Below are 27,600 nucleotides of genomic sequence, written 5' to 3' on the forward strand. Positions count from 1 at the left end.
AGGTTAGAGATAGACCCCTTAGCTCCAGTGAAGGAGAAATCTAAATGCTACAGCACAAAAAGACATTCTAGACAATTATGTGTTTCCAAATTTGTGGCAACAGTTTGAAGAAGGCCTGTATACGGGTTGTGATTGTCAGGTGTCAACTAACTTTTGGTCTTATAGTGTATATTTTGTTTGACTCCATTTCTGGATGCCATTGATCTTATTTTTATAACACTGGTGAATGAGCTTGGAAGTGGAGTAATACCAAAAAAAGGACAAGAACAAGCAGGGCACCAAACTGTACAGGATCCAACACCAATCTCTAAGATTAATGGTTGCTCAACTGCTCAGTTAACACAACAGTTCTGTTAAACAATAAGCTAACGCCACCACTGTATATTATGTACAGAACAAATGTAAACAATTAACACTGTTCCTCAACAACCTCAACATCTCCGCTCATCTACTATTGATGAAACTGTTAATTATCTGCCACAGTGGTGGGTGAAAAGATCATTTTAATGGCTCAAATACAAATTCCACAGATACACATTTGCAAAAAAATAAAAATAAAGAATCTAGTTATTGTAATCCTTAACAATTTGAACTTGAGCGCTGATCTCTTCAGGTTTGGCTGAATTTGTAATTTTTTTTTATTATAGAATGCATCATGGTCAATGTGCTAGAATGTAAATTTGAGACCTTCCTGTTGCATTTCATTTAATGGTATATGAATTAACCAAAATAAATTCCACAAGTTAGTCAGTAAATAACTTCTATAAACAAATAACCTCAGGTGACAACAAAAAACGACAAATTTTAATATGTAGTTTTCCCCAAAAAGTAAACCAACAATCAGAAAACAGGAAAAAAAATATATACACCCTATAATTCAGCAACAATAACTTGAAGTAAATGTTTTTCTGTAGGAGTTCATCAGTCTCTCACATCGTTTTGGAGGAATCTTGGTCCACAGTACCTAAATTATAACGCAAAAATATTTTTTCTCTTCAATAAAGAGGAAATGAGAGAAAGCTGCTTATATTTATATGCTACCTTATAAAGAGGGTGGATATAGCAGTTTTATGGTGAGGTATTTATGAAGTTTCATAGCCACAAAAAGCAGAACTGAAAACATGTCAATACTTGGAAATGGAAATAAAAACTTCGAGAAAACTAGCAGGGTTCAACATCATATTTACTATTGTGTAGCAGATGAGTGATTAATGAAGTCATTAAAAACAGAGAAGGTTTCTATTAAGTGACAAGTTTTAATCCTCTCCTTATTCAATATATTTATGCATACAAATATTCCCAGCTCAGCAAATAACAGCAAATGAAAAAACATTAATAGATATAACAGAAATAACAAACTGATGAAAGGAAGTAAGAAATCCTGAAAAACTACATTTGTGTAGAGGCATGTACAGCCTTGGTAGGTCTTCTCACATGCAATTTTTATTAAATTCCAGTTCTAAGTGAATTCTGTACAGAGCGTTGTGAAGAGTTTATTTCTTCATGAATTGTCCTCAGGTTATTCTTTCGCTCTGGTGATTATCTACAAAACTAACCTATTTAAAGCCAAACTTTTACTGGTGAGTCTAATAATCATGCAAGTACAAAAGTGATTTGAATTGCATTGAATTAATATAGTTGTAGCTTTTTTCTGCTTGATATTTGTTAAATGTGTGTTTAACATTCCCAAAATGAAGTTTTGAACTGTATCTGGTGCTGTTGTTTTAGCTACAAGCATTTATTTGGTCATCTAGTAACGCTAGCTTAAATGTTCATATTTGTTTAGAATTCTTATATATACTCATAATTATTCAAATTCCTTATTTATGAAAATTAGTCAGTGCTTCATCTAATCATTATGGTGCATGGTTAAAGTTTTATTAACAAATTACAAAGAAGACAAATTACACAGAAGTTTCTGAAAAAAAATGAATTGAAAATGTAATCAGTGTAAATTAAACCCCTTTTTGTTACTGAATATATCATATATGCTTAATGATAAATACTGAATAACATGCTTTCAAATGAATAACTGAATAATAAGCTGGAAATTTAAAGTGGACAACACAAATAATTTTTGACAATTAGCTTTGCATTGTTCTACGATTTTGTGTATACAAACATTTAGACTATTTTCATCATTTGTTGCATACACCATCCAAATCTAAATGTTGTCTTCACAACATTTGGTACATGGTACATGGTGGTACATGTTGTTTTCACGGAGCATCCTGGAAAAGAAAAAGAAAAAAGACCTATTAAACACTCCAGATAAAATAGTCTACGGATATGTTTCTCTTTCTACCCCTAGTTTCATTTATTATTATTATTATTATTATTATTATTATTATTATTATTATTATCCCTAACTCACTACTTTGTGAGGACAGTAATGTCTTGTAGTACTCATTTTATGCATTATTCCTGATTATAAAACATAGTTCTGATCCACTAATCTGATTGGTTGAGCAGCGTTCCAAGAATGCTTATATTTCCTATAACCGCACTGGAAAGTTTCACCGTGTGTGTATCACTCTCCTTGTCTTTGTTCGCCATGTAAATTTCCACTTCCTAGTTGGAAACTGTTACTGGAGGAGATTTAGTGACATCGTCAGCAGACATGGCAAATGATACTTTTCAGGAATAAAACTTTTGACTTAAAGTATGAAAGAAGATCAGATGAAGATGAAAAGGAAAAAGGGAAGCCAGTTTTAACGGAAACACCTTTAATGGGAATGTACAAATCAATGCGAGCTAGCTAGCCAGCTAGCCCATGTGCTTTAAAGTGAGTGTGGCTTCTTTGGGATCTATTTCCACTAATGAAGAAGAAGAAAAAAACAAGAGCATGATTGAAAGTGTGATACTGCTTTTTACAAAAGTTCTATAAACAAGAACTTAACACAGAGTAAGTGACCTTTTAGACACAACATGGCCAGATATTTTGGAAAGAGTGTTGTGTTTTGCCATGCAATGCACAGACAGACTGATAGCCTGTAGTAAGTGTAGTAATGGCTGCAATATAAAGAACTACTGCTTGAATTGGAATTTTATGTAGTGAACACAGACAAGTGGAGTGAAATATCCCCATGCAGTTTTACTAAATATCAGCATTCCTGGAATGCCACTTGTCCAGTCAAATTAGTGGACCGGAACTAACTGTTGTATAATTTTCACTGTTTCTACTTTAATTTGAACTTTTTGGCTCAGTTTGCATGCTTGCCTTCCCTCTTCTCTCTCTGATAACCTGCAGGCCCTCTGACTGGCTACAGGCCCCAAAGCATGCTGAGAACACACACTGCACTTCATTACAAGTTGTCACATGTAATTTCAAGGCAAAACATGCAAACAGTGGACATGTTAAATTAATGGTTTGTACTCTCAAACAACACATTTAATTTGTTCATTCTTCGCACAGTAACTTACTTCCAAATAACTGAATATTATTGTTATACCACAGAGCTGTTGAATTCTTGAATCTGATTGGTCAGACAGTGTTGATTAATTTTCTATAACAGCAGCTCTGACAAGAGTGCCAGCTGTAATTTAAATCACATGTTTATATTAATGCATTCCTTCTAATACGTTATCATGTCCATAGTAACTACTCATTTACAGGGACTTGTATGGAGGATGCTTCACAAAAGTTAAACCTAGTAATAAATGTAATTTTTTTTCAGCGTATATAAATATTATGAATGCTATTTTGGCATTTGAGAAAAATATTCTACTGTGACATACTTTTACAACTTTTACCTGGTTCATCCTGTTTAAAATGCATGCTAGCTGTTTTCATGCTAGGCTGTAACTGTTATGTCTAGAATTTCTACTAGAGAAGTGCTAAAAACTAGCACCAAATTTGATCATTCTATTGACCGTATGTAGTAAGAGTACACCAGAGAAATGTCTGCGTGACTGCCTCACCATCTCCACTTCAGCAATGTTTCTTCTCAGACGTTCCCAGAAGTGTATCCTCTCCCCCTCTTCCTGTGGCCAGTCCAGATATGTGCGTGATTTCACCAGCTTGGCCAAGCTATGAAAAGTTACACAGCTTTTTTATTAAGTGGTGTAAATTATATTTTTTACAAACTTACAATTTACTTTGTTTGTGCTTAAATTATTACAGGCCTGAATGATTCTGCTTTTCAAGAATCCTTTGCAAATATTACTGCCAAAGGGTCATTTTCTACTAATGACTTACTAAATGGTAACATCATTTAGAATAAAAAAATTGGTAAAAACATCACACTGAAATTAAACAGAGATATTTCATTTTTAGCATATTCCTAAGTAGAAAACCATATTTAAATTTGGTATTTAATCTCAGATAAAATTAATAGTAATCCTACTGAATCAGCTCAATTTGCATTTCAGATGAATAAAACTATATAAATATAAAACTAAATAAAACTTATTTAACTACTTGACAACTTGTTCCTTATACAGTACTGTGCAAGAGTTTTAGGCACTCTATTTTTTTAGTACAAACTTTGTTATAGATTTTTATTTTAGGACTTCTACATTATTGATTCAGTACAAAAACATTTTAGATTTCCAAACATTAGTTTTCCAGCACAAAATTAAATGTTACAGAAAAATGTTTGTATGTCAGTAAAGAAAGCAGCATATTACATAAGAGACACTTTTCAGATAAAAAAACATAATGAAGGCTGCTGGGTTTTGCTGCAAAAATAAGAAGCAAGTGCGACAGTCAAAGTCTCCAGAAGACTTCTGCAAGATGCTCAGTAACACTTACAGCTCATTTCCTTATAAAACTGCACAAATTGTACCAGAGACTACTATTTTTTTTTTTTTAAAGTGAAGGATCCTCACACCAAATATTGACTTTGTTTCATTTATTACTGTTTACTGCTTTTTATAGTATTTTTTTATGTAGAAACATTTAGTTTCATTATTTCTGAAGGCATCTTTGCTCTACGGCATTTCTTTGCATGTGCCTAAGACTTTAGCACAGTACTGTACATTCAAACCAAGTTTTTCACACACACAGTACTTATCTAACTTTGCAGTTGGGGCACTCTCCTGGAAAGATAAGGCTTTCTTAGTTTTGGTGATGTGATTGGATTTCCCAGGGTTCTTTTATTTGACTCAGCATGAAGTCTTATCCTTAGTTCTCATCTATCCTTTTAGTCACATGTTGACAGTGCCTTTCAGCTTTGAGATAATGCCCTATACAACTGGGTGCTTCAAATATGGTCTTTTTTCTTATGGAGAGAGGTTAGAGTACTTAGTGAACCTCACATTGTACTCTGTACATAGCAGGAAAACACATTTCATTTGTTCAGGACTGGCGTCTGGTCCAGGGTGCTTCATTGCCTTGCACTCACTGTTCCTGGGATAGACTCTGGATCCACTGAAACCCTAACCTTTTTTACATTATTATTTAAGACTTTTCTTTAGCTATTTCAAGACTGATTACATCCTTACATGCTGGACACGGCCTCTCAAGCAATTACATAATTCAGGACCACAGCCTGATAGATATTAGTGTTTTCACTCTTGTCATATGAGGAGTGACAATAAAAAATTTTCATATACATTTCTAAGACTTTTCAATTTGGATGTATACCATTTTTATACAAGATATTCCCTCAACTAGTGTTTTTCCAAAATCGCCCATAGGTGTTCAATTGGATTGAGGTCTAGTGATCATGAAAGTCATATCATATGATTTACATCATTTTACACTCATCAAACCATTCAGTGAGCCCTCATGTAATGGTGGTCAGTCAGAACTTTGTGTCGATTTGCAGTGACCAAAACCAGCAAAAACATAACAATGTCACTGGTTTTTATCTTTAGTCACCTGTCTGTATGTTACTCTTATTTCACTGTTTATTTCATTCTTTTTTATTTAACTGTTCAGCTGCTTTTGTTTCAGTTTATCCAGGAGAGGCACAATGTACGGTCAGGGGAAAAAGAAAGTACACCCATTTCAATTCTATGTTTTTATTTATCAGGACCTAACAATTGTGTAGTCCTCACTAACTTCTATCAACAAATAACCTCAGGTGACAACAAAAAACACAACAACGAATGCCCTCAAACTCCAATGAACTGAAGCAATGTTTTAACATAGAGTGGGCCAGAATTTCTCTGAAACAACGTTGGTTTCTGAATGTTAATTTATTTTTTGGGAAAAAATGACTACGTATTGAAATCTGTTGTGTATTTTTGTTGTCACGCGAGGTTCTTTCTGAAGTTGGTGAGAACCACACAACTGTTATTTAGACCCTAGCATTGAAGGAGGGTGTACTTTCTCTTTTCCATTCCTTTTCCCATGTAAATAAATAAATAGTTTTTGATAACATTTGAACTGTAAAGACTGAAATTAAAAATGCAAACACTAATGTAAACCTAGTTATACCCGACAGTGTAAAGACTAGAATGTAATGCTGATAGAACACAAAACTACTGCCAAGTTTGCTTACTATTGCTAAGAAAACTGTAATTGCTTAATGATTGGGTTTTACCGGTGAAAAGTATTGAGCTCAAATGGGGAGATGTGCTCGAGAAAGATGAGAATGAGACGATGTTTCTGTTCTTCCAGCAGCCGGTGTGTTGCTACTCGCATCTCCAGGCTGCACCAGTCACTTCGCAGATACTGGCGACTAAGCACACACACCGTGCGCCGGCTACTGTAAATACTCTCTGCAATGTTATCGACAATTCCCTTTCCCACCTAAAAAAAAGGTTTTAAAAACAAAATAAGCACCATTTGAGTAAACTACTGTTGTACTAATGCGCAGCTCAATGTATTGGAACCTAAATGCATAAATGTACTGAATCGCTGTATTAGTTAAATGGCTTCTAGGAAATTAGTCCTTTTAGAGCTGTAAACACTTCTCATAGTTTCAGGTCAAAATACTAATAGAGGCAAGTTGTTGTGGCCTGTTTAAAGGTATGTCTAAAATATTATTACCAGGCCTTCATTTTTTGCTCATAACTCATAACATGGCTGCTTGAACTATTATGGCATCTTAATTAGCACCAGTGCCGGTTCAGCCACTGTAATAAAAAGCAGCTCATAATTTACCATGAGGATTCACTTGCTATCATCTATGATACTCTCCATAAATATCTATTAAAAACTACTCTCATTGTTTTAAAGTTTAATTAATGCATATGTGTCTTACCTCAAAGTCTCTGCTGTGCAAGCAGAGTCGGAGCCTGGGTTGGCCTTGTTCCTCTAACCTTGGAGCCAACTCCCCCAAGACCCAAGCTTCATCACGGCTACTGAATGACACAAATGCATCATATTTCATGTCTTCTTCGGCTTCTAGTCCATCCCCTCTGCGCCTTTGCCTTCTCCTCCGCCAACCTTTACCGAACTGTCTCTCCATATAACCTCTGAGTCGGAAGATGAAGACAACACAAGGCCAGTATGCAAAGCGATAGCTAAGAGCACTTAACAGCAGCAGACTTATGATGTTGACAGTGCCCAAATAGCACAGGTACTGCACATCTGTCTGACATAACTTTTCCATGGTGGACAATAAATTCAGTTTCTGATAATGCCAGACACACTGCTGCTGCTGCAGATTGATCACCTGTGCTCGTGTGCTCTGTGCCCATTCTAGGAACCAGGCAGTCTCACAGTCACATCGAAAGTCCACTCTGTCAAGCACCACAGCTCTCAGAACTGGCAAGGTATCAAACATCCCATCCTGTAGGATTAGTGGTTTGACACTGTAGAGATGCAACAGCTCCAGTGAGTGCAGATCCCTGAACATCATCTTTGTCAGGAAATTCAGATGGCAGTTATAGAGTACAAGGATCTGTAGCCGTTTTAGATTCCAGAAGGTCATACCAGGATTGGTGTGGTTTGAGAAATTAAGATTGACGAGTTTGAGACGCTTGAGGTAATGCAAATTGCTGATTCCTGTGTAATTGATGAACACCCTTTCAGGATCACCTGAAAACTCTAAAGATTCTAGATGAGAAAAATAAGGAACAAAGAAGTCGTTCTTAATAAAAAACGTGTGTCCAGTCAGCTTAAGCTCTCGGACAGATTCCAGAAAGGGAGGATAGTTCTCTCCAATTTTGAGCTCAAATCCATTTAGATCAAATCTGAAGCTTCCTTTGGGTCTTCCAATATTTCCCAAAAGAAGTGTAGTCCCGACATATGCATCAATGCTGAGATACTGTATGTCCTTGGGAAGACCATAAAACAACATGTTCAGATGTAATGTATAGATATACTCCAACCTTCCAAATGCAAGTTCACGAAGCTCCTTCTGGTTTCTAAATGTCCCATCCTCAATGTTCTCAATCACATTTTCATCAATACGCAGAACTTCTAGAGATCGAAGAGACTGAAAGTCATTCGCAGCAAGCATTTTGATCTTGTTTGAGTTAAGTTTGAGAATCTTAAGATGACGAAGACCACTGAATGCTTCGGGTTCTAGAGTCGTAATTGCGTTTTCATTAAGTAGAAGCTGCTCGAGTAGAGGGGTGCAAACAAACTGGTGTGTTTTGACTACTGTTAGCTGGTTATTCATTAGATTCAGAGTAGTTACATTCCAAAGAGTCCCATTGGCAGCAACACAGAATGAGGCTTCAGTCAATGCCATGCTGACCAAATGCATTGCCTGTATTCCTGCTATGCTTCTCCAGAATGCTGGGTCCAGCAGCTGGACTTTTGAATTATATATACCAAGCACTGTAAGATCTTTTCCACAATCTTTTAAATCTTCCATTGACAGTGAATCTAAGAGTACATAGGATAGCTCGAGAGAGTGAAGATTCAAGTTAGAAACTAGCTGGCACATGTCTTTGCAGTTTGTAGAATATTTTTCTAATATAGTTCCAGAAAAAACAACATTGCTCACTTTTCCAACTCCAGATTCCCAAATTTCTCCCAGCCTTAGACCACAAAAACCTAGAGAGAGACTTGAAAGGTTCTGAAACACTGCCAGAGAGCTGGCCTCAATTATTTTAACAGAGTTTTGACTAAGATCTAAAACCTGTATTCCTGCAAGTACAGCTGAAGGCCATGATGGACAGCTTCTGTTTCTGATGGAAGTGATGCCACTGTTACTCACCTCTAAGTATTTTAAGCGGGACATTTCATTTGGGACATAGCATAAAACCTCAACAAGTTCCTCCACACAAATGGTGTCCAGAGACAGTTTAACTAAACTAACCAGATGCTCAAATGTGGTATTGGGAATGTTAGACAATTGAAATCCTTTTAAGGATATTTCCTCTAGATGATCCAATCCAGCAAACACAGGAGTATCCAATTCAACATTGCTGCAATCAGAGGAACTGAAAATAATACGCAGATATTTAAGGTTGAAAAGGCCGGAAAAGGCACCAGAGTGAACCCTCCTGAGATTATATCCACGTATTTGCAGACGTTCCAAGGTTGTAAGGTGTGAGAAAGCACTGGCTGGAATGACTGTATCATCACTGTAAATGCAAAGAGATCTGATTCCTGCCTCAATCTCCATGAGATCCTTTTGGAAGTCTAAGATTTTGCATTCGCCATAGGGACCAAACCCAGGCTGATGATGGCAAAACGTTCCAATGTCACTGAGGAGATTCTCATCAAAAGTCATGCAGCGCTTACTAATAAGAGCAGTGACAACACTAGACATACTGAAATATAGACTGAATCTCAAGCAGAGATGCAGAGATGAAGACACAGTTGCTTGTTTATACATACCCATATTTTGAGCCAAACAGTTTTCCTATTTTCTTTTTTAATCAGAGCAGTATTTCATCCTTGTGGTTGCATTAAATTTCAGACTGAACACTTCACTTATATAAAGCCACCGAGGATTGGGTGGATTCTTTTTTTTTTTCACTTGAGTTTTATTTACATCATGTAGACTGCATTTGAGGAAGGACATACACTGTGTTAGTGTAGCACCCATGCAGCAACTTAATAAACTCAAGAGTACAATAATAGTGGTGAGAACAAATACACTTGGACTGAGAGGTTTATGGTACTAGAGGAGTACTTCAAGTTCTTCACAGAAACCTGTACCCTTTGAAAACCTATTCGTCTGAGTTTCAACCAACTTGTTCACTGCGTAACTGATTTAATTTTATATTACAATGGTTACAGACAAGCAGTTTGGGTAAATTTGGCTTTATTAGTGAAATGTGAAAAATGAAATGTGCAAGGTGTAACTTTTCGTGAGTTAGCATTCAACAAGACCACAGAGTAAGCAGAACTGAAAACAGCACATTACTATTTTAAGAAAGCCATTTTGACTGATTTCCTAAAAAGATAGCAATAAACATGGCTTATTCTACTTCCTGATTCTATTCCCAAGCATAGACATTTTAGCATTATCCATAGTACTCATTGTACTTATTAACTTGTTGCATAATGCAAGTACCTAAATAGTACCGTGAACAGGTTAACTATACGCACTAAAATGCAATTTCTCGTTCATATCTGTGCCAGTTTTACATAGATTTGTACACCTCTTATTAGTAATTATCATTGTATTAGATTTATCAAATTAAAACCTTCTTACAGATTTGTATTGCTCGATAATGCAAATAATCACTGCAAGATGGACGTTTTATGTCATACGTGTGGACAAATTTTTAAATATGGTGTACCAAGTGACAGTATTTTTTCAGCTGTAAACAAGCCAGAACATAAAGTGCAAGACAAAATATTGAGTCAAAAGCCCTGCTGACAGTGCAAGTCTACCCTATTAACTATGAACTGGTTGGGCGTAAGAATACTAATTTCTTACTTTCTCAACAAGTCTCAAACTTTAAACAACACAAAGGTAAACATTCCCAGAGAAACAACATTAATAAATAAGCAAAACACATATACCAAACTTGGAAATGTTGTCCATGACAGGAATTATAGTACATTGTGAAGAAATCTTAGTGCTGCTACGGCAAAAATCTACATGACTTCTTAAAATGTTGCATACAAATACTCTTACACACTAACCCTGTCAATGGATGAATATGGAGGACACCTGACCATCACACCCATATGCTGGTCTTCCCCAAATTATTGCCAAAAAGTTCTAAGCACACAATTGTATACAAGGTCTTTGTATGCTGTAGCGTTACTATTTCAGCTAAGCGGCCCAAACCTGTTCCAGCATGACAATGCGCCTGTGCACAAAGCGAGGACCATGAGGATGTAGTTTGCCAAAGTTGGTGTGAAAGAACTTGAGTGGTCTGCACAGAGCCCTGAATTTAATCCCACTGAACACCTTTGGGATGAATCTGAATGTCGACTGCACACCAGGCCTCCTTGTCTGACATCACTGGCCAACCTTTCTAATGCTCTTGTGGCTGAATGAGCACACAGGCACATTCCAAAATCTAGTGGAAAACCTTTCCCGAAGAATGGAGGTTATTAAGACACCAAAGGAGGACTAAATCTGGAAAGGGATTTTCAACAAGCACATATGGGTGTTATAATGAAGTATCCACAAACCTTTAGCCATATAGTGTACATTCCATGAAGCAATAGCAACCTTTTGTTTCCAATGAAAAACCTAATGTATGTATTTGTTCTATTTTATGTGGTTGGCAGATGGCTGTTTATGGGCAATAAAACTCTAAAACCTTAAAAAAACAAACAAACAAACAAACAAAACCCTCAAACTATTGGACCACTCAGTCAATAACAGGAAGTGCCTCATTTTACACACACGAATACACACACACACACTTGTTATTCAGATATTTTGGGCAGCAAGCACAGTTGCCCACTTTGCTTGTAAAACTAATGTCATCAGTAATGAACCGTGTAGCTGGTGTCACGTCACAGAACCCATAATGTACCCACACATACTCTGCTCACATTTACAGCTAGGAAACAGTTGTACAGTAGCAGTGCTTAGATTTCTTGTTTGGAACCAAACAGGTGCATGTAAATGTGGAACCATCATATTACAAATGATCACTTTACGCTTCAGAGCAAGAACTACACACGACACACTTTAATCAAAATCCTCTCTATAACGCTACCCCTCTACCCCTTCATCCTTTTCCTTCCACTTCCCGCTCTTTTCTCTTCATTCCCATCTTTCTCCCGAAGCCCAAATTTCTCCATTGCCTCTGTTGCAAATCCCTCCATCTCATTCTCTAGCTCTTCATATTCATCTCCATCTGCCATGTCTTCCAAAATGTCCGCCACATCCTCCACAAACTCGCTGAATGGTATCTGGTCATGGACGAAGACTCCGTCAGCGAAGAACTCACCAATCAGCTTGCTCAGTTCCTCTTTTCTGGAAGTCTGGTCCTCGTTTCCGACAAGTTTCATCAAATAGCTCGAGATGAACGCCTCAAAATCTCGTTGAGAAACAGGAGCAAGCCCCTCTGCGTGTGCACAAGCTGTCACATCAGCGCACCCTTCTGTTGACCCATAATAGTGACGGATCTTCTCCCTCTGTTCAGCCCAGTATTTGACATGCATGTGGTCTTTGCTGTGCTTTTGGTCACTGTATGAATGGTGCAATGCCTCATGTTTGTCTTTTCTGCTCATCTTTTCCTCTCTTTTATGCTTCTTGTCTTTGTATTTTTTTTCCTCTTTCCATCCTTCTGTTCTCTCTCCACTTTTGGGCTTGTCTTTCTCTCTCACACCCCGATGCTTCTCCTCCCTTTCTTTTCTTTCACTGTTTCCGTTGTGATAATCTTTCTTGCCTTTCCTAATTTTCTCCTTTGGGCTTTTATCACTGTACTTTTCATCACCTGATGCTCCTCTCTCTTTTTCATCACCCCATTCCTTTCTCTCCTTCCAATCCTTCTTTTTTTCACTTTTCTCTTTCCATTCTTTTTCATTCCGACTAGCTTGCTTACCCTTTTTCCATTCTTTCTCTTCCTTCCAGTCTTTTTGCTCACTCTTTTGCTTCCGTTCCTTATCATCTTTTCCTTTCTCTCTTTTCTCCTGCCTTCTGTCAACAAATTCTCCATGTTTGTCCTTTTCCCACTTTTTATCTTCCTTCCCCTCTCTTTTCCCACTCCTTTCCTTAAGCTCTCTTTTTTCATCATCAAGCTTCCATCTTTGGGCATCTTCTTGCTTATGGTCTTTTTGCCTGTTTTTCCCTTCCCCCTTTCGCCTCCCTTGCTTTTCTTCTTTCTCCAACTCTTTACGATCCTTTGTGCTTTTTCCCTTGTCATCTTGCTCACCTAACTTTATATTTTTGTCCTTCTTCCATTCTTTCTTTTCTGTTTGAAGGTCTTTCTCTTTCCTCTGTTTATCCCAAGCCTTTTTATCCTTTCTCTCTTTCCTCTCCTGACTACTAGGCACCTCTTCATGTCCAGCAGAGGGCATCGCAGCTTGCACACTCACTAGAAGACAGAATGAATGTTGATCAGTGAATGTGGCAAACAAACCAGAGTGACCTTTAGCCTTAATTAATCTGCAGATGTTTTTTTTATTTTTTTTTTTTTACCTGTACTCTGAGTGAGCTCCATAACTTTCTCTCTTAGATGCTCCAGCTCTTTCTGCATAGCTGGAAGTGCTTCAAGCTCCTTATTTACTCTCTCGCTCTCTCTCTTTACCCTTTCATTCTCTTGCTCATACTCTTTCTGAAGGGCAGGCAGTTTATCCAACTCTCCTCTCATCCTCTGGTTTTCTGCTTCCAGCTCCTCCCTCCTCAGTCTCTCCTTGGTGCCTTCCTCCACTTGCAGTTGTGCAGCCTTTAATTCCACTTCCTGTTCCTTTGTTTAAAAAGAAAAAAGTTGGAAAAGAATATAGAATATACAAGACACTCAAAACAGATGTCAAAAAAGATGTCAAAATGAAAGTACATGAAACTACCTGAAGCTTTGCCTGTAAGCTTACAATTTGCTGGTCCTCCTTGGCCAGTTTGTCCAGTATTTTTGGTGGCTGGACACCTTCAGGCGCATCTCCTTGAGCATCAGGACTCAACCACTCCTAACACATACACACACATATAGAGATGCATCAATTTCCCTTTTGTTTAAAACTTTAATGCAGCAATGTTGGCAAGTATACACCAATCAGCCATAACATTAAAACCACCTGCCTAATATTGTGTAGGTCCCTGCTTGTGCCACCAAAACAGCCCTGACCCGTCGAGGCATGGACTCCACAAGACCTCTGAAGGTGTGCTGTGGTATCTGGCACCAAGACGTTAGCAGCAGATCCTTTAAGTCCTGTAAGGTGTGAGGTGGAGCCTCCATGGATTGGACTTGTTTGTCCAGCACATTCCACAGATGCTCGATCAGATTGAGATCTGGGGAATTTGGAGTCAACACCTTGAACTCTTTGCCATATTTCGGTGTAGCAGGGCGCATTATCATGCTGAAAGGCCATTAGGGAATACGGTTGCCATGAAGGGGTGTACTTGGTCTGCAACAATGTTTAGGTAGGTGGTACGTGTCAAAGTAACATCCACATGAATGCCAGGACCCAAAGTTTCCCAGCAGAACATTGCCCACAGCATCACACTGCCTCTGCCAGCTTGCCTTCTTCCCAAATTGCATCCCGGTGCCATCTCTTCCCCAGGTGAGCCTCGCACACGAACCCGGCCATCCACGTGATGTAAAAGAAAACATGATTCATCAGACCAAATTGTTGACTTGGCCACTCAGAAAGTTTCTGATATCTCTCTAATAGGTCTGTTTTGCTTTTTCAGCCTAATGATGGCCTCCTTCACTTGCATCAACACCTCTTTGGACCGCATATAGAGAGTTCCCATGAGCAGCTTCCAAATGCAAATTCAACACTAGGAATCAATACACTAATCCTGAATGGGTTGATGAACATCCCAAATTCCCCAGGTCTCAATCCGATCAAGCATCTGTGGGATGTGCTGGACAAACAAGTCTGATCCATGGAGCCTGACCTCACAACTTACAGGATTTAAAGGATCTGATGCGAACATCTTGGTGCCAGATACCACAACACACCTTCAGAGGTCTTGTGGAGTCCATGCCTTGATGGGTCAGAGCTGTTTTGGTGGCACAAGGGGGACCTACACAATATTAGGCAGGTGGTTTTAATGTTATGGCTGATCTGTGTAACTGAGATCTGGTGCATGATGTTCCCATCCAAAATGTCCTGGCAGCTGACAGCACTTCAGAGAAGTCTTTATTCACCTTTCTAATTTTTAACAAAATAATATAATAAAATGTTTTGTGTCTTTGAGACACAAAACAGTGCTGTCTTCCTGGACCATTTGGACATGGAAAAGATTGCAGTTTCTCAGTGATGATGCGTTTGGAGGGCACTCAGTCAAAAACACAACAATGAGAACAAGCACTAACCTTTTTTACTTCTGGATATTTCAGATCCTTGGCATCAGCATCCCCCTCTAAGAAGTCGAGAGAAAAATTTTAGTAAATTACTTCAAGACACCATAATAAACTGAGCTATATTATAAAGCACAGCATTAAATAATTGTATGGTCCATGTAATATTAACGAGGTATATATCATACAAGAACACCTTAAACATGTGAGTAAACATGCACACAGGAAGTACACATGCGAAAGGATTCAACCGTTAGACACATCAATACTCTTTACTTCCCAGATTAGTTCATATTCATGTGTAGGACAAATCCCAGTGTATCCACTAGTTCTAGACCACAGTTATGAAAACAAATAGAATGAACTTCACTTATGCTTATTTACAGATACATTCATTCTCACATTACATAAACAAGGCCAGTTATCATACAAATGATTTGTACATTCATTCAGATCATGCAATTCAGACAGACTCTGTATATGAACAGAGATGAAAAATAATAATCAATTTACAGTTTCTATAGCCAATGAGTGTTGGATACTACCTTCTAATTACACTGATGAATGATTTTATCAGGTACAGTTACCATAAAGGTACACTCTGGTATACAATTAGTGACTGTAGCCCATCTTTTCCACAACTTGGAAATGGAAAGGGATAATTCATAATACAGCAGTGATATCAACAGGATAGTGTCATAGTGGTGTGTGTGGTGCTGATATGTGTATAACAGTGTTGCTGTTTAAAACATACTGGCCACTTTAATACATATTTGTGTTAGTCATCATCCAGCCCTTCAGCATTGTTTTATTTCTAACCACAAGACTGCTGCTGGCAGGATATTTCTGGTTGCACAGGCTCAATCCAGAAGTGAAACGTCTGTGTCTACCAGCCAAATAATATCTGGCCAATGATAGTCCCTTTCCAATGGATAATGGGGAAGAGGCAAACTAATGAACTGTGTGTAGCAACAAATGAGCTATAGCGACTAACTGTATAATCATAAACTATATGCAACTATATGGGTGTACCCAATAAAATGTTCAGTGCCTGGAGATATAATGTAGGTGTACCTACAAGACTGAGTGTTTTTCTCCACTTGTCAGTAACTTCTTGAAAACAATATTTTTGTTCATGCTGCTCTCCACAGTACATCACATGGCAAACATGGTTTTTTCTTCAAGTATCACTGTTAGGCCCTTGACATTGACTTTTTGTATTATACAATTTAGAGAGATACTTTAGTTACATATGTTCATGATGAGACTGTATGAAGACACAGATAACACCTCAGTACATCCTATAGTTGAAAAAGTACTCGTGTAACCACTTGATATGATGAAGGAGCACATAACAATTTAGCTGCTTACATTTTGTTGCTAGAAATGTTTGAACTATGGGTCAAATTTATATTGAAAACAACAATAATCACTCCTAATATTAAATAAATGATTGGCAAATCTTTTAAAAACTAAATTAAAATCAGCCATGCATTATGGCACATATAAAAATGCTGAGCAGACCCAGCTGACCTCGATTTTGGATCAAGACGACAGGAGAGAAGATCATTTTGAAAAAGGATTCATTACTGCGGCCATGTAACAAGAGCTTCAGTCAAAATGACAGCTCAACTGACGGTGTTTAAACAGGAGCAGTGACTAAAGTAAATAAGTTTGGAAATTGTGGTTGAATGCAGACATTCAGTGACCATGATTCTCGTGCATTAGTGTGACATGTAAGGAAAAACAGGACAGCTACAGCTCTTTAGGTGACCGAGAATGTCAGTGCAGGGAGTGGTTTCTTCTGGGATGAAAATATCCCCATACACAGGGCACAAAAGCTTAAGGAATGATTTGATGAGGATGAAAATGTAAATCATGTACTATGGCCTTCACTGTCACCAGAGCTCAACCCAATTTGCATGTCATGTTAGACAGCACTCTCCAGCATCATCATCAAAACACCAACTAAGGGCGTCTTCATTAGGAAGAATGGCCCAATACCTTACTAGACACTTTATGTTGGTTTTTTTCTCCTTTTGTCACCACTCTGTATGTATTGATATTTTACTTTAAAAACAATACAGTGCTTAGTCACAGGAACTGTTCCATTTCCTTACATTTCGGTCATACACACATGAAACTGACGAATCACCCACCTAAAGCAACATGCCAATCAAATTGATCATTATGCTGCAATCTCTAATCAAAACTACCTCCTGAGTGAAAACACAGGCATGCATTACACTTAAATCTCTATATTCAGCCACTCTCTCTTTATAATTTACACAACCGCAGACACACACACACACACGCACACTACATACCATCATCCAGATCCATGAGAACACCTGCAGAATAATACAGCCCTGTCTCAGCAAGCCCTTTAACTCAACCAGGAAATATTCATGGTTTATAGATTAGAGTCTGCATTCCATATTAAATATTTACCAGAGAAGAATATGGTGCCCAGGCCTAGAAGAATGAGTGCTCCAAAAATGCACTTGTTCAAGGTGAACCCAATGTCTCCTTCTCCTTCTCTCTGTGGCTGTCTGAACTGCTCTTCCTCACCCTCTTCCTCCTCCTCCTCATCATCTCGATGGTACAAAGGGGTCGGTACAGAGACATTCCTCCTCCTTAGTCCATCACCCTCATTCACCTTCTCTTCTGGCTTACACTCTGCATGGAAAGAGAGATACTTTATGCTGCAAGTATACTACAGTACATACACTCACCAACCACACTAATAGGAACATCTATACTCCTGCTCATTTATATAATTATCTAATCGGCCAATCAGGTGACAGCAGGGAAATGCAACGGCGGTTCCTAAGCAGAAATACCTTGTTGATGAGAAAGGTCAGAGGAGAATAGCCAGAGTGATTTGAGCTGACAGGAAGATAGGAAGTGATCTTCTGCTGTTGTAGCCCATCCACCTGAAGGTTCAATGTGTTGGGCATTCTGAGATGGTTTTTTGCTCATCATGGCTGTAAAGAGTGGTTACTTGAGTTACCACAGACTTCATGTCAGCTTCAAACAGTCTGTCTATTCTCCTCTGACCTTCCTCATCAACAAGGTGTTTCCACCCACAGAACTGCCACTTGCTGGGTGTTTTTTTGTTTCCTGCACCATTCTGTATGTGTGCTAGAGACTGCTGTGTGAAAATCCCAGGAGATCAGCAGTTTTTCCTCATTTTGATGTTTAATATTAACACTGAGTGAACCACGTGATTGGCTGATTGGATAATTGCAGGAATGAGCAGATATATTAAAGTGGCTAGTGAGTGTATATGTTGTGTTAGCATTTCCATCCTAATAAATAATGTTTTCCACACATTAGGCAAATCATCTCCCTTCACATATTGACAAGAACAAACACTAATATAAGTTGTCATGCTAATTTTATAGTACACATAATAAAAATACACCAATAAAAAGTGGTGCATGTCTTTAAGCTAATAAAATACATATAGTTCCGTTTTCTTGCAATTCATGTTGCTTTTATGTGTCATCGGTCAAAATGCAGTGTCAGGGAGGAAAATGCCAGTACCAGTTTAAAGCATATTACAGATTTGTGTTAGTATTTCAGTGACATATCCCTGAAATTTCAGTAATGGCCACACTGAATTTAAGCATTGCTGTAGAGATATGTGGTTTAATGCCTCTACAAACCCTTTAATTCCAACTGATTACTGCATCATTAATGTAATTATCTTAGTAAGCAGTACTGTTCCATACTGAAGCTCTGTGGTAAACTTGCTCTGCACCATAATGCTTTGTGGATTGAGGCTATACTCTTACACAGAGACTGGGGCTTCACTAGATGTGGTTCTATTTCTGGAATTCCTCAGGGCTCTGGAAATCAGTGTGCCTGTGCAGTTGTTCCACATCCAGCAGACACCCAGTTTCTAGAGTTGGTAAGAACAATGACACCCTTTAATATGTGCTATTTAATACTGTGTCAGGGTGCCTGGGCAAAATACTCCTGAAATGGTCAAAATGTAAACATGGAGTTTAAAATTTTTTTTTATCTATTGCTGGTTTTGTAAATGAGTTATTGTACTATAACTTGAATGGTATGTTTATATTGCAGAAGATAATGGACTTTTTAATTAACAATAGTTTAGCACGGGTGGGACGGTAGCACAGTGGGTAGTGTTGCCCAATTCACAGCTCCAGGGTCACTGGTTTGAATAACAAAAAAAATTATCTTTCACTGCAGTTGTATAGATGAAAATCTGTCACTTTGTCTAGCCATGTCTACATACTTTGGCTTGAGTATGTAATGTCTGTTTCCAGATGTTTACTGATGTGTCATATTTACAGCTGCTTATGAATAAAGTGATGTAGATAACTGCATTAGGCTGAGTGTATTTGAAAAAGGCAGGAGTACAAATATTATGCAGCTGCTGCAGGCAAACTGTGCATCACAGCAAGTGCAAATATCTTGAATATAGTCAAATTTATCTAGTATTTCCTATTATAAGATTACCATAAAACAAATATAATAATGTTATACCTATTTCCCAACTTTTTTTTTAAACTAATTTCAAGCTTGAAATAGTCTTGATCTATTGGCAGATAATTTTATTCATTTTAAGCATTTACTTCTAGAAAGAAGCAAAGTTATCTACCAATAGAATAAGAAAATGTAAAGCTTAAAATGAGTCAAAATGTCTCAAACTAGGTCTAATAATCTTCACTTGGCAAGATGTCAGTTTTCGCAGTGTAACATAGACAAGATGCACAGAGTAGATTACTAACTATATTTCAGTGCAGCCTAATGCAGAACAGATCAAGCTGTCTGGCGGCATTCAATCATGCAACTCCTGAGCACTCCATACCAGACCTGTCAATATCCGTCACTCTCCATTAAGTCCAGCAACCAAAACTTAAAGGAGAAAATGTAAAAATGTTACATTCTTTTTGTTCGAGTTTAGTGCATCTGTAAAACTGGGATATTTCGGTGCGTGACTTATATCTCACCTTCTCTCAGAGTCTTCCTCAGCTCACCCTTCTCTTCCCCTTGTAAAAGCCCCTCTTCTTCTTCTGAGGTTCCAAGCAGTGATGCGGACACAGGTGATGGGCTGATGTGTGTGTAAGAGTCAGAGAATGATTCTGTATCAATAAGGGGTTGGCTTTCAGAATCATCACCAAAGGCTCCTTGCTCTCCAGGGTCAGGGGTCAAAGAGGTCAGGTTTTCAACATGAGCAGGGATGCTGGACGCCATGTCCTCTTTCACAGTGGTACTGTGTAAAACAGCTGCATCTTCACTGCTCTCTAGTGGTGTCACCTGGTAAACAATATACAGAACTGTCACGCCCATGCATAGTTTAATGCTGCATGCATCCAACTGTGTTTTGTAAACTTAAGACACCAAACATTTTTTTACTAAAGATTTTCAATAATCCATTACCAAAAACTTTTACTTGTTTTAACCTCAACCTAGTTTTTAAACATTTTACCAATAAAAGAGTTTAAAAACATCTTATACATGAAATGCAATACTGACAGTTATGAAAAGCCAGTTAAGAACCTGACTAAGTGAAAAGCTAGGGTCCTGTGGAATCTTTTTTGTAGAGGCATTTTTGCACACTGACTGAGTGACTGACTGCCTGAGGCCCATGGTTGAAATGCACATGTGTGAGGAGTCTAGCTATACTGAAAAAAGGGAACATGAGAACATATTACATATAGTTCATATAAAAACATTTTTCACAACAAGTTTCACATCAAAATGGGATTTAATTAATTACTAGTTTGAATTACGTAGTGTAAATGTGACAAATTCATGTAGCGTTAACGATCCAGCCGTGAGGATGTGGGGACGCCTCCTTACCCCAGCAACCTGGGGTCAATCCTGGACTGGGGTGAGCGATTTTATTCAGGGCTTTGAAAATGCACAATCAAATCATTTTGGACGTACGAAAACAAATTTTGTTAATTCAAAGCAATTCATTCACATGGAACCAATGTATGAAATTGAATTAAGTAAATTCAATGAGCTTTTTTTTTTCCAGTGCAGCCAAATTTGTATCTTGCTACCCAGCTAGCAAGCAGTGAGCCATAGCAGGGACATTCTGATACACACACATGTGCTGACTCTTGTGTGACAAATGCTAGGCAGCCGATGGCAATCCAGCAAAACTAAGCTTGCCCAATTTCCTTGTTTTGTTTCATTTTCAAATGAATTTTATGCTCTTTATTTTCTAAACATTTTCATTGGATTTTTCATGTATGTGTATATTTTCATTACTAGAGATGTGAACCTTAAGCTGACAGCAAATCAATTTAATTCCTCATTCAATTTTTCAATTTGTAATTTTGTAAATTAAGAATGAATCAATTCAATAAAACTAAAACAGATTTTATTCAGTGATTCAAGCTTCTTTTAAATATGTTCTAATAAACTAAAAGTATTTTCAGTTAATATTTCCCATTCATGTTTTGTACATTACTGATGTCTCTGCCACCATCATTGCAGTAAAAAAAAAGAAGGGTTTGTTATACCCCTAAAATATATATGTTTATTTTACACTGTTAGTGCACTTAAAGTTGTTCCTAAAATATCTTAAGTGAAATTTTAATTGTTAATTGCATTTGTGCCTTAAATGACCCTACTTTTCTAACTTATTATATCATTACTGTAATTCCAACAAAAAATCTTACAAAGCACTAGTATTCACGTTAAAGTGAGAGAAACGAGGACTAAGGGCCACAAACCTGTGGCGGATCAGGAGGGTGAGTTTGCTCTGTGGAAGTGTCCGAGAGCGCTGATGATTGTGTGAGATCTGGTTCTGCATGCAGTTCTCCCTGACCTTCAGACAGCGGACCCATGCTCACTACTCCAGACTCCTATATAAGAATATAGATCAAACTTTAATTTATATTCCATAACCTATTTTCCTCAGCCCACTCCATAACCCATTTTCTCAGCATTTAACTGCTAATATTAACATCATTAAGGTTTTCATCCATGAATCACTTGCACACAGGACCTGAATTAAAGGTGCAGAATTTTTATGCTTTGGTGAGGCAGGTGGGTCGGTACATCCATAGGCATAGAAGGAAACAAATCAGTTAAAGTATGAAATTACCCAACCTATGGGAACCTTGGTAGTCTGATTTATCAGTATGTGCAGCTTCAGACAGAAACATATACTCTTTCTGCCTCAAACTATATGGAGGCAGTAGCCAGTTGAAACTGGAAAGCAGTGCAGGGTTTTACTAAATGCTAATACTGCTTGCTAAACCCCATGTACCTTTGGTAGTGTACTATTTTATTGTGGTAGCACAATAAAAGTTCTGGACAAAGCACATACCTAATGGTGCTCTTTTGACTACAGAATCTTGTTGCACATATTCATATAAGAGTAAATGAAGAAAATTATTCACTTAAACATTTAGAATGAAGCATGTGGCCCAATGACATCAACTAGTCTGGAGAGTCTATACTCTCCAGTGCATTGTTATAACAAATACAAACTGCATCCCAAAACTCAAATTATTGCCTCCTTGATTCCTGATCCTATATCAGCATCTGATGCCAGAAACATTGTGTGAGCTGTGAAGAAAAACCCAAAAACAACAGTCAGTGACATCACCAACAACCCCACAGAGTAGGGTGAAAGTACCACAATCCACCGTTTAAAGAAGACTTTGGGAGCAGAAATATAGAAGTCATACCACAGGCTGCAAACCACTCATCAGCAGTAAGAATCAGAAGGCCAGATTGGAATTCACAAAGAAATACAGAGATGAGGTACAAAAGTTCTGGAACAAAGATTAACCTCTACGAAAGTGATGGAAAGGCCAAAGTGTGGAGAAAGAAAGGATCAAGCTCATTGTTCAAGCACAGTGCATGGCTGTTTCTGGAAGGGGCTCACTAATCTTTATTGATGATGTAACTCATGATGGTAGCAGCAGAATGAATTCAGAATTGTGTCAGAATTCTGTCTGTCAATTTACAGAGAAATGCATCCAATCTAATTGGGAGGAACTTCATGCAGCAAGACAAGGACCCAAAACACACTGCAAATGCAACAAAGGACTTCATCGGGGGGAAAAGTGTAAGGTTTTTGACCAGCCAAGTCAATCACCAGACCTTAATCCAACTGAGCATGCACATCACCTCCTGTACAAGCCTGGAAAAGCATCACAAAGGAATAATGCCATGGTTGCAAAGGATATGCAACCAAATATTAGGTGTTATTTACTTTAAGACTGTCTGTTTCTATACTTTTGCTGACCTAAAAATTGGGTGGCCTGCCACCAAAGGTGCCATGTTCTAAGTTGTTTAAAACATCTAGATGTAAATACCAGGAAATGAAAGCTGAAATTCTGATCTACTGTCTCATATTCATCTTTTGATCTCAAACTAAAAAAAAAAAAAAAAAGAATTGGCCTTGCCATTCCAATACTTTCAGAGGGGACTGTATTTAGTGTGTAATCACAGAATTGTGCATATCATTTGTTATGGAGTGTGCACCAAGTCATCAATAAGTGAAGTCACGTAAAAGTGACATTTCAGTTTACAAGGTCTCAGTTTGTGAATATTTTTGTCCTCAATTCCTCTATCCTGTCTTCACATCCTCAGAGGAATATGCAAATGAGTGAGGCAAGGAATCAAGGAGGAACATTTAAAGAAATGAGGAGCACCCACAGACATGCCAAGCCTACCTTCATTACAGAACACTCACCTTTACCTCTGGAGCAAGAATGGTCCAACTGTTGCCATTGGTACTGCTGTTGTCAGCCATCGCCCCCTGATGGCTCTGCTCAGCAACTGCAACACACAAAAGGAATCAACATCTCTGCAGCCAGGTTAGGTAACTGAGTGGCAGATTAATTTCCATGCTCCATCGCATATTTGAATCCTGACAATGTGCTTTGTTTGCAGATATGATAATGAGGTGGCAGGGAAAGGAACCTAACAGACCTATGACACAATGGAGAGAAAGCAGCCTGGCTTAAAGTCTCCTACAGGATTTGAAGTTGCTGGAAATACGTCTATCTTCATTAGTAGTTATCTCACACTGCACTGTTGGCTACACTGATCCTTTCCTTTGGACAGCAAATGTTTTGGCAGAGACCTGGGTAACTAAGGCGGTTACTGACAGTGGAAAAAAAAAAAAGAGAGAGTATTTTAAAGACGGAAGCGGAAGACTCTTGGCATCACCGGTGAAAAACAAAAAAGTGGGAGCTACTGCTCAAGTCTTGAATACAAGTGAGAAAACTAGAAATGGGTGTCTTTTCCAACTAGGTCACTCATTTGAGTTTACGACTGATCCCTACATTTCAATACAAGATAATCCTCATTACTGATATTCAAAGGCATAGTAGGAAGAAGGTATCAAGCATATTTTATATATGGTAAAAAAATAAATAATACTGAATTTAATAACACCACAGCACTCCAAAAACTAATCAGGTACTTTGTGACACACTTCACACTACATTAAGGATCTTTTTAATTCTTGTCACAGTAATTTGGGTCTGCTAATAGAAACTCCCCCTTGAGAGCTTGGTAAATGTAGCCCTGGGCTGTGATGGGAACTCAGGATGTAGTGGAATTAGATAAGAGCTAAAAATAAAGCTGTAAGAAAGGCTGCTCTATTGAGCTGAATGCTTAATAGATGTAACCATTTAAAAAAAGAGGAGGATGGTATGATAAATGTAGTGGGGTTACATCTTACATATTTTTCAATCTTAATTATCTGAATAATACATTGCACTGCCAGTTTGTATCCATACACTGTGAACTCTGCTGCATGACATCTTGACAAACAAATGACATATTCATGTCTGTTGAAAAAGATGTTTGCACTTCACTTTAATCTTCAGCTCAGGCTGGATAACTTCTCTGTCTACATTTGGGGAAAAAAAAACAAAGACACATTATGTTATATGCTATTTCATGCTTGTAGATAATTTATATATGTAGTACCAGCCAAAAGTTCTCACGTTTTCCTATAATATTATGATTTACCCTTACAGTGTAGTGCAGGGAATTTTCTTGCTTCAGATAGTCAACCTAAAATATTCTCTGATGCATCATTTGAAATATTTGGCAGAAGAATGATGTACAGTCAAGAGTTAATTCACAGGAAGGGCTGAGCCTCTGCACAATTTCCCGAGAACCATGACAAAAAAGTTAAGGATGCACAAAACCAATATTGTGTATCGATATCGGGGCTGAAATTTGGTATCGGACTGATTTTACGATCAGATCAACTGATGCAGAGGACACTGTGGTGAGGAGTTTTGCATGTCTCCCTGTGTCTGTGTGGGTTTCCTCCAGGTTCACCAGTTTCCTCTCCACTTCACAAAACATACAAAATAAACTGTGTAGGAGACAGTGTGTGTGTCTGTAGTGCTCTGCGATGAACTGGTGTCCCAGATAAGGATGTATTCAAATTTATGTCTATCAAGTTCCTGCTGAAAAAAAAAAAAAACAATAGAAACCATCACCGAAATTCTAATGATTTCCACTACAAATACCATTACAAATCATCAGCTAACTATTAAAACATTACTGGTCCTTATTGGTATCCAATAGTCATAATATGCCTCCAAAAGAAGTCAACAAATTCCCAGTAGAGACCCACAGGGACCATTAGAGTTTCCATTAAAACCAATACAACTCCCATTATAACCATTAAAACCATTACAAACTCTATGAGGGTTTTTGTTAGATGGCACTATTCCATAATATTGTATTAATTAACTATCTTTTCAGCAGCAAGCAGGAAATTCACAGAGAAGTCATGTTTTCTGAGCAAAAACTCTACCTCCCCAGACTTTTTCACGCCGTCATTTATCTGTCAGAAAAGTTATTCAGCGTTATTTATATTACTCTGCCAGAACACCGCCGTTAATGCCGGTCATTTTCCATCTCGTCCCAGCTCCAAAAACTGACCAAACAAGGTAAAAGTCAGTCTGGAACTGGAGCTACTTCTCTAACTGCTTATGAGCTCTATCCCAAACCCCCTACCCACTGTAGGCACCCTACATCAGGGAATGAAATAAAACCTTCAACAGCCCAGCACAGTAGTGCACTATTTATGTACAACATTCAGCCAGTGTGTCATCACATCAACAGCTGTGAGCGCTATAAAGATAAGTTTAAAATGGCGTCCTTACACGAAGAACGCCCATTTGGATAAACCTGAGTCTACCTGAAGTTTGTCTATCCTACATAATAAACTTTTAGACTAATTTGTACACGGCTGCTGAATGTGTTCTTGTCAACAAAGCTCCTAAACGTGGGCTGAACACCAAAAGGACCTATTCCCTGTATAGGCTCACTAAGTAGAACATAAATGAACTGCTTTCTACGCCTTTTTGTAGTGCACTATACAGCTGAAAGAGTTTGGCATGCAGTCTTATAAACCCAGCACATACACCATGCCGGAAATGAAGGGAAAGTTTGCGGATATGCAAAAGTCTATTAGGTTACACAACACAAGCCTGTTCCACTTATATAAGTCAATTCATATTTAAGAAGCAATGTTGTATCTGCATGAATATAATCTTACCTCAAGTCGTTCGAAACCTTTTCAACCCCACAAGTACTCCTCTCTTCGAGTGTGTGGGAAGTTTGAAGCTGTTTCCAGCTCTCTTCTGGCCTTCGCTGCTCTAGCCCAATCGCAGCTGACAATTCCCCACAAGCCCCGCCTCCAGACACAACAGTGCACCAATCACAAGCCGGTATGGCCATGCTTCAAACACAATAACTGACAAGCACAGGTGTCAAGAAAAGAAAGAGATAGAATCCCATATAATTATTCAGCACTACGTATGTAATTAAATAATAGTTTTACTTTTACAGCATTTAGCAGACCCTCTTATCCAGAAGGGCATTGAAATCTCTGTTGAAAACATATCCTCACACTAGTACAATATAAGGCTAAACCCTGTTACATTGGATTTAATGTGAGAGTTATTTCAGCATTTGTGCCTATTGGGATTCAGCATGCAGCTGTATGCATACTTCTTGCTTCGTCATAGGGGTGCCAGATCTTTTGAGCGAGGAAGAAGATAGAGAAAACAAGTTCACGTGGTAAAATAGACCAGTCTATGCAAATACCAGGCTGAGGCTTATTTGCACTGAGCTTGGGAACAAATGTTCCCTGTGCCAGTGTATAATTATTAACACACACACATACACAAATATACTAAAGAACTGTCTGACTCTCAAATTCTGCTTATTTTACTAATTAAATATTAGCTCTGAACCTAATTGACATCCTACTTACAGTACTGTATATACAGTTCGGAAAGTATTCAGACTCCTTCACTTTTTATGTCTTTGTGGACTATTTAACTCATAATGACAATGTGAAAAACATGACCAAGGCCCTTCTTG

At 38.1% G+C, this 27,600-nt stretch overlaps 2 protein-coding genes across 6 annotated transcripts; both read right to left on the reverse strand.

The window, feature by feature from the left end:
- Positions 1 to 626: 626 nt before the first annotated feature.
- LOC113542209 (toll-like receptor 13) lies at positions 627 to 9,950 on the reverse strand. 2 transcript variants are annotated; one of them, XM_026939568.3, is made up of 4 exons: positions 7,155 to 9,950; positions 6,492 to 6,700; positions 3,922 to 4,030; positions 629 to 2,231 (listed from the first exon to the last, which is right to left on the reverse strand). In XM_026939568.3, exons 1-4 carry the CDS (start codon positions 9,690 to 9,692, stop codon positions 2,220 to 2,222), a joined length of 2,868 nt encoding a protein of 955 aa, XP_026795369.3. In that variant the 5' UTR covers positions 9,693 to 9,950; the 3' UTR covers positions 629 to 2,219. The 2 variants fall into 2 exon arrangements, with proteins under 2 accessions (XP_053089904.1, XP_026795369.3); XM_053233929.1 differs by lacking the exon at positions 6,492 to 6,700 and having other exon boundaries at positions 627 to 2,231.
- A 151-nt stretch (positions 9,951 to 10,101) lies between these two features.
- On the reverse strand, positions 10,102 to 26,912 carry pbxip1b (pre-B-cell leukemia homeobox interacting protein 1b). Of its 4 annotated transcripts, none has more exons than XM_034302563.2 (10): positions 26,771 to 26,912; positions 23,933 to 24,018; positions 21,957 to 22,088; positions 20,220 to 20,526; positions 17,686 to 17,913; positions 17,562 to 17,585; positions 15,250 to 15,296; positions 13,778 to 13,894; positions 13,410 to 13,677; positions 10,102 to 13,305 (listed from the first exon to the last, which is right to left on the reverse strand). In XM_034302563.2, the coding sequence occupies exons 2-10, from the start codon at positions 23,990 to 23,992 to the stop codon at positions 11,987 to 11,989; spliced, it is 2,502 nt and encodes an 833-aa protein (XP_034158454.2). In that variant the 5' UTR covers positions 23,993 to 24,018; positions 26,771 to 26,912; the 3' UTR covers positions 10,102 to 11,986. The 4 variants fall into 4 exon arrangements, with proteins under 4 accessions (XP_034158454.2, XP_034158465.2, XP_053089920.1 ...); XM_034302574.2 differs by lacking the exon at positions 26,771 to 26,912 and adding an exon at positions 24,987 to 25,071 and having other exon boundaries at positions 13,802 to 13,894; XM_053233945.1 differs by lacking the exon at positions 26,771 to 26,912 and adding an exon at positions 24,987 to 25,028.
- Between the last annotated feature and the right edge of the window lie 688 nt (positions 26,913 to 27,600).

The sequence above is a fragment of the Pangasianodon hypophthalmus genome, chromosome 1 (assembly GCF_027358585.1).
Source record: "Pangasianodon hypophthalmus isolate fPanHyp1 chromosome 1, fPanHyp1.pri, whole genome shotgun sequence".
In the NCBI taxonomy this organism is placed as follows: domain Eukaryota; kingdom Metazoa; phylum Chordata; class Actinopteri; order Siluriformes; family Pangasiidae; genus Pangasianodon; species Pangasianodon hypophthalmus.

Excerpts from the sequence above, each read along its gene's own strand:
- LOC113542209 (XM_026939568.3), bottom strand. The coding sequence starts at position 9,692 with ATGGGTATGTATAAACAAGCAACTGTGTCTTCATCTCTGCATCTCTGC. Across the intron at positions 6,701-7,154 it reads TGCACAGCAGAGACTTTGAG|GTGGGAAAGGGAATTGTCGA; the intron begins GTAAGACACATA and ends CCTTTTTTTTAG. Across the intron at positions 4,031-6,491 it reads GAGCTCAATACTTTTCACCG|CTTGGCCAAGCTGGTGAAAT; the intron begins GTAAAACCCAAT and ends AACTTTTCATAG.
- pbxip1b (XM_034302574.2), bottom strand. The coding sequence starts at position 25,035 with ATGAATATGTCATTTGTTTGTCAAGATGTCATGCAGCAGAGTTCACAG. Across the intron at positions 17,914-20,219 it reads GAGGAAGACTCTGAGAGAAG|AGTGTAAGCCAGAAGAGAAG; the intron begins GTGAGATATAAG and ends CTTTCCATGCAG. Across the intron at positions 17,586-17,685 it reads GGGCACCATATTCTTCTCTG|GTGTTCTCATGGATCTGGAT; the intron begins GTAAATATTTAA and ends ATTATTCTGCAG.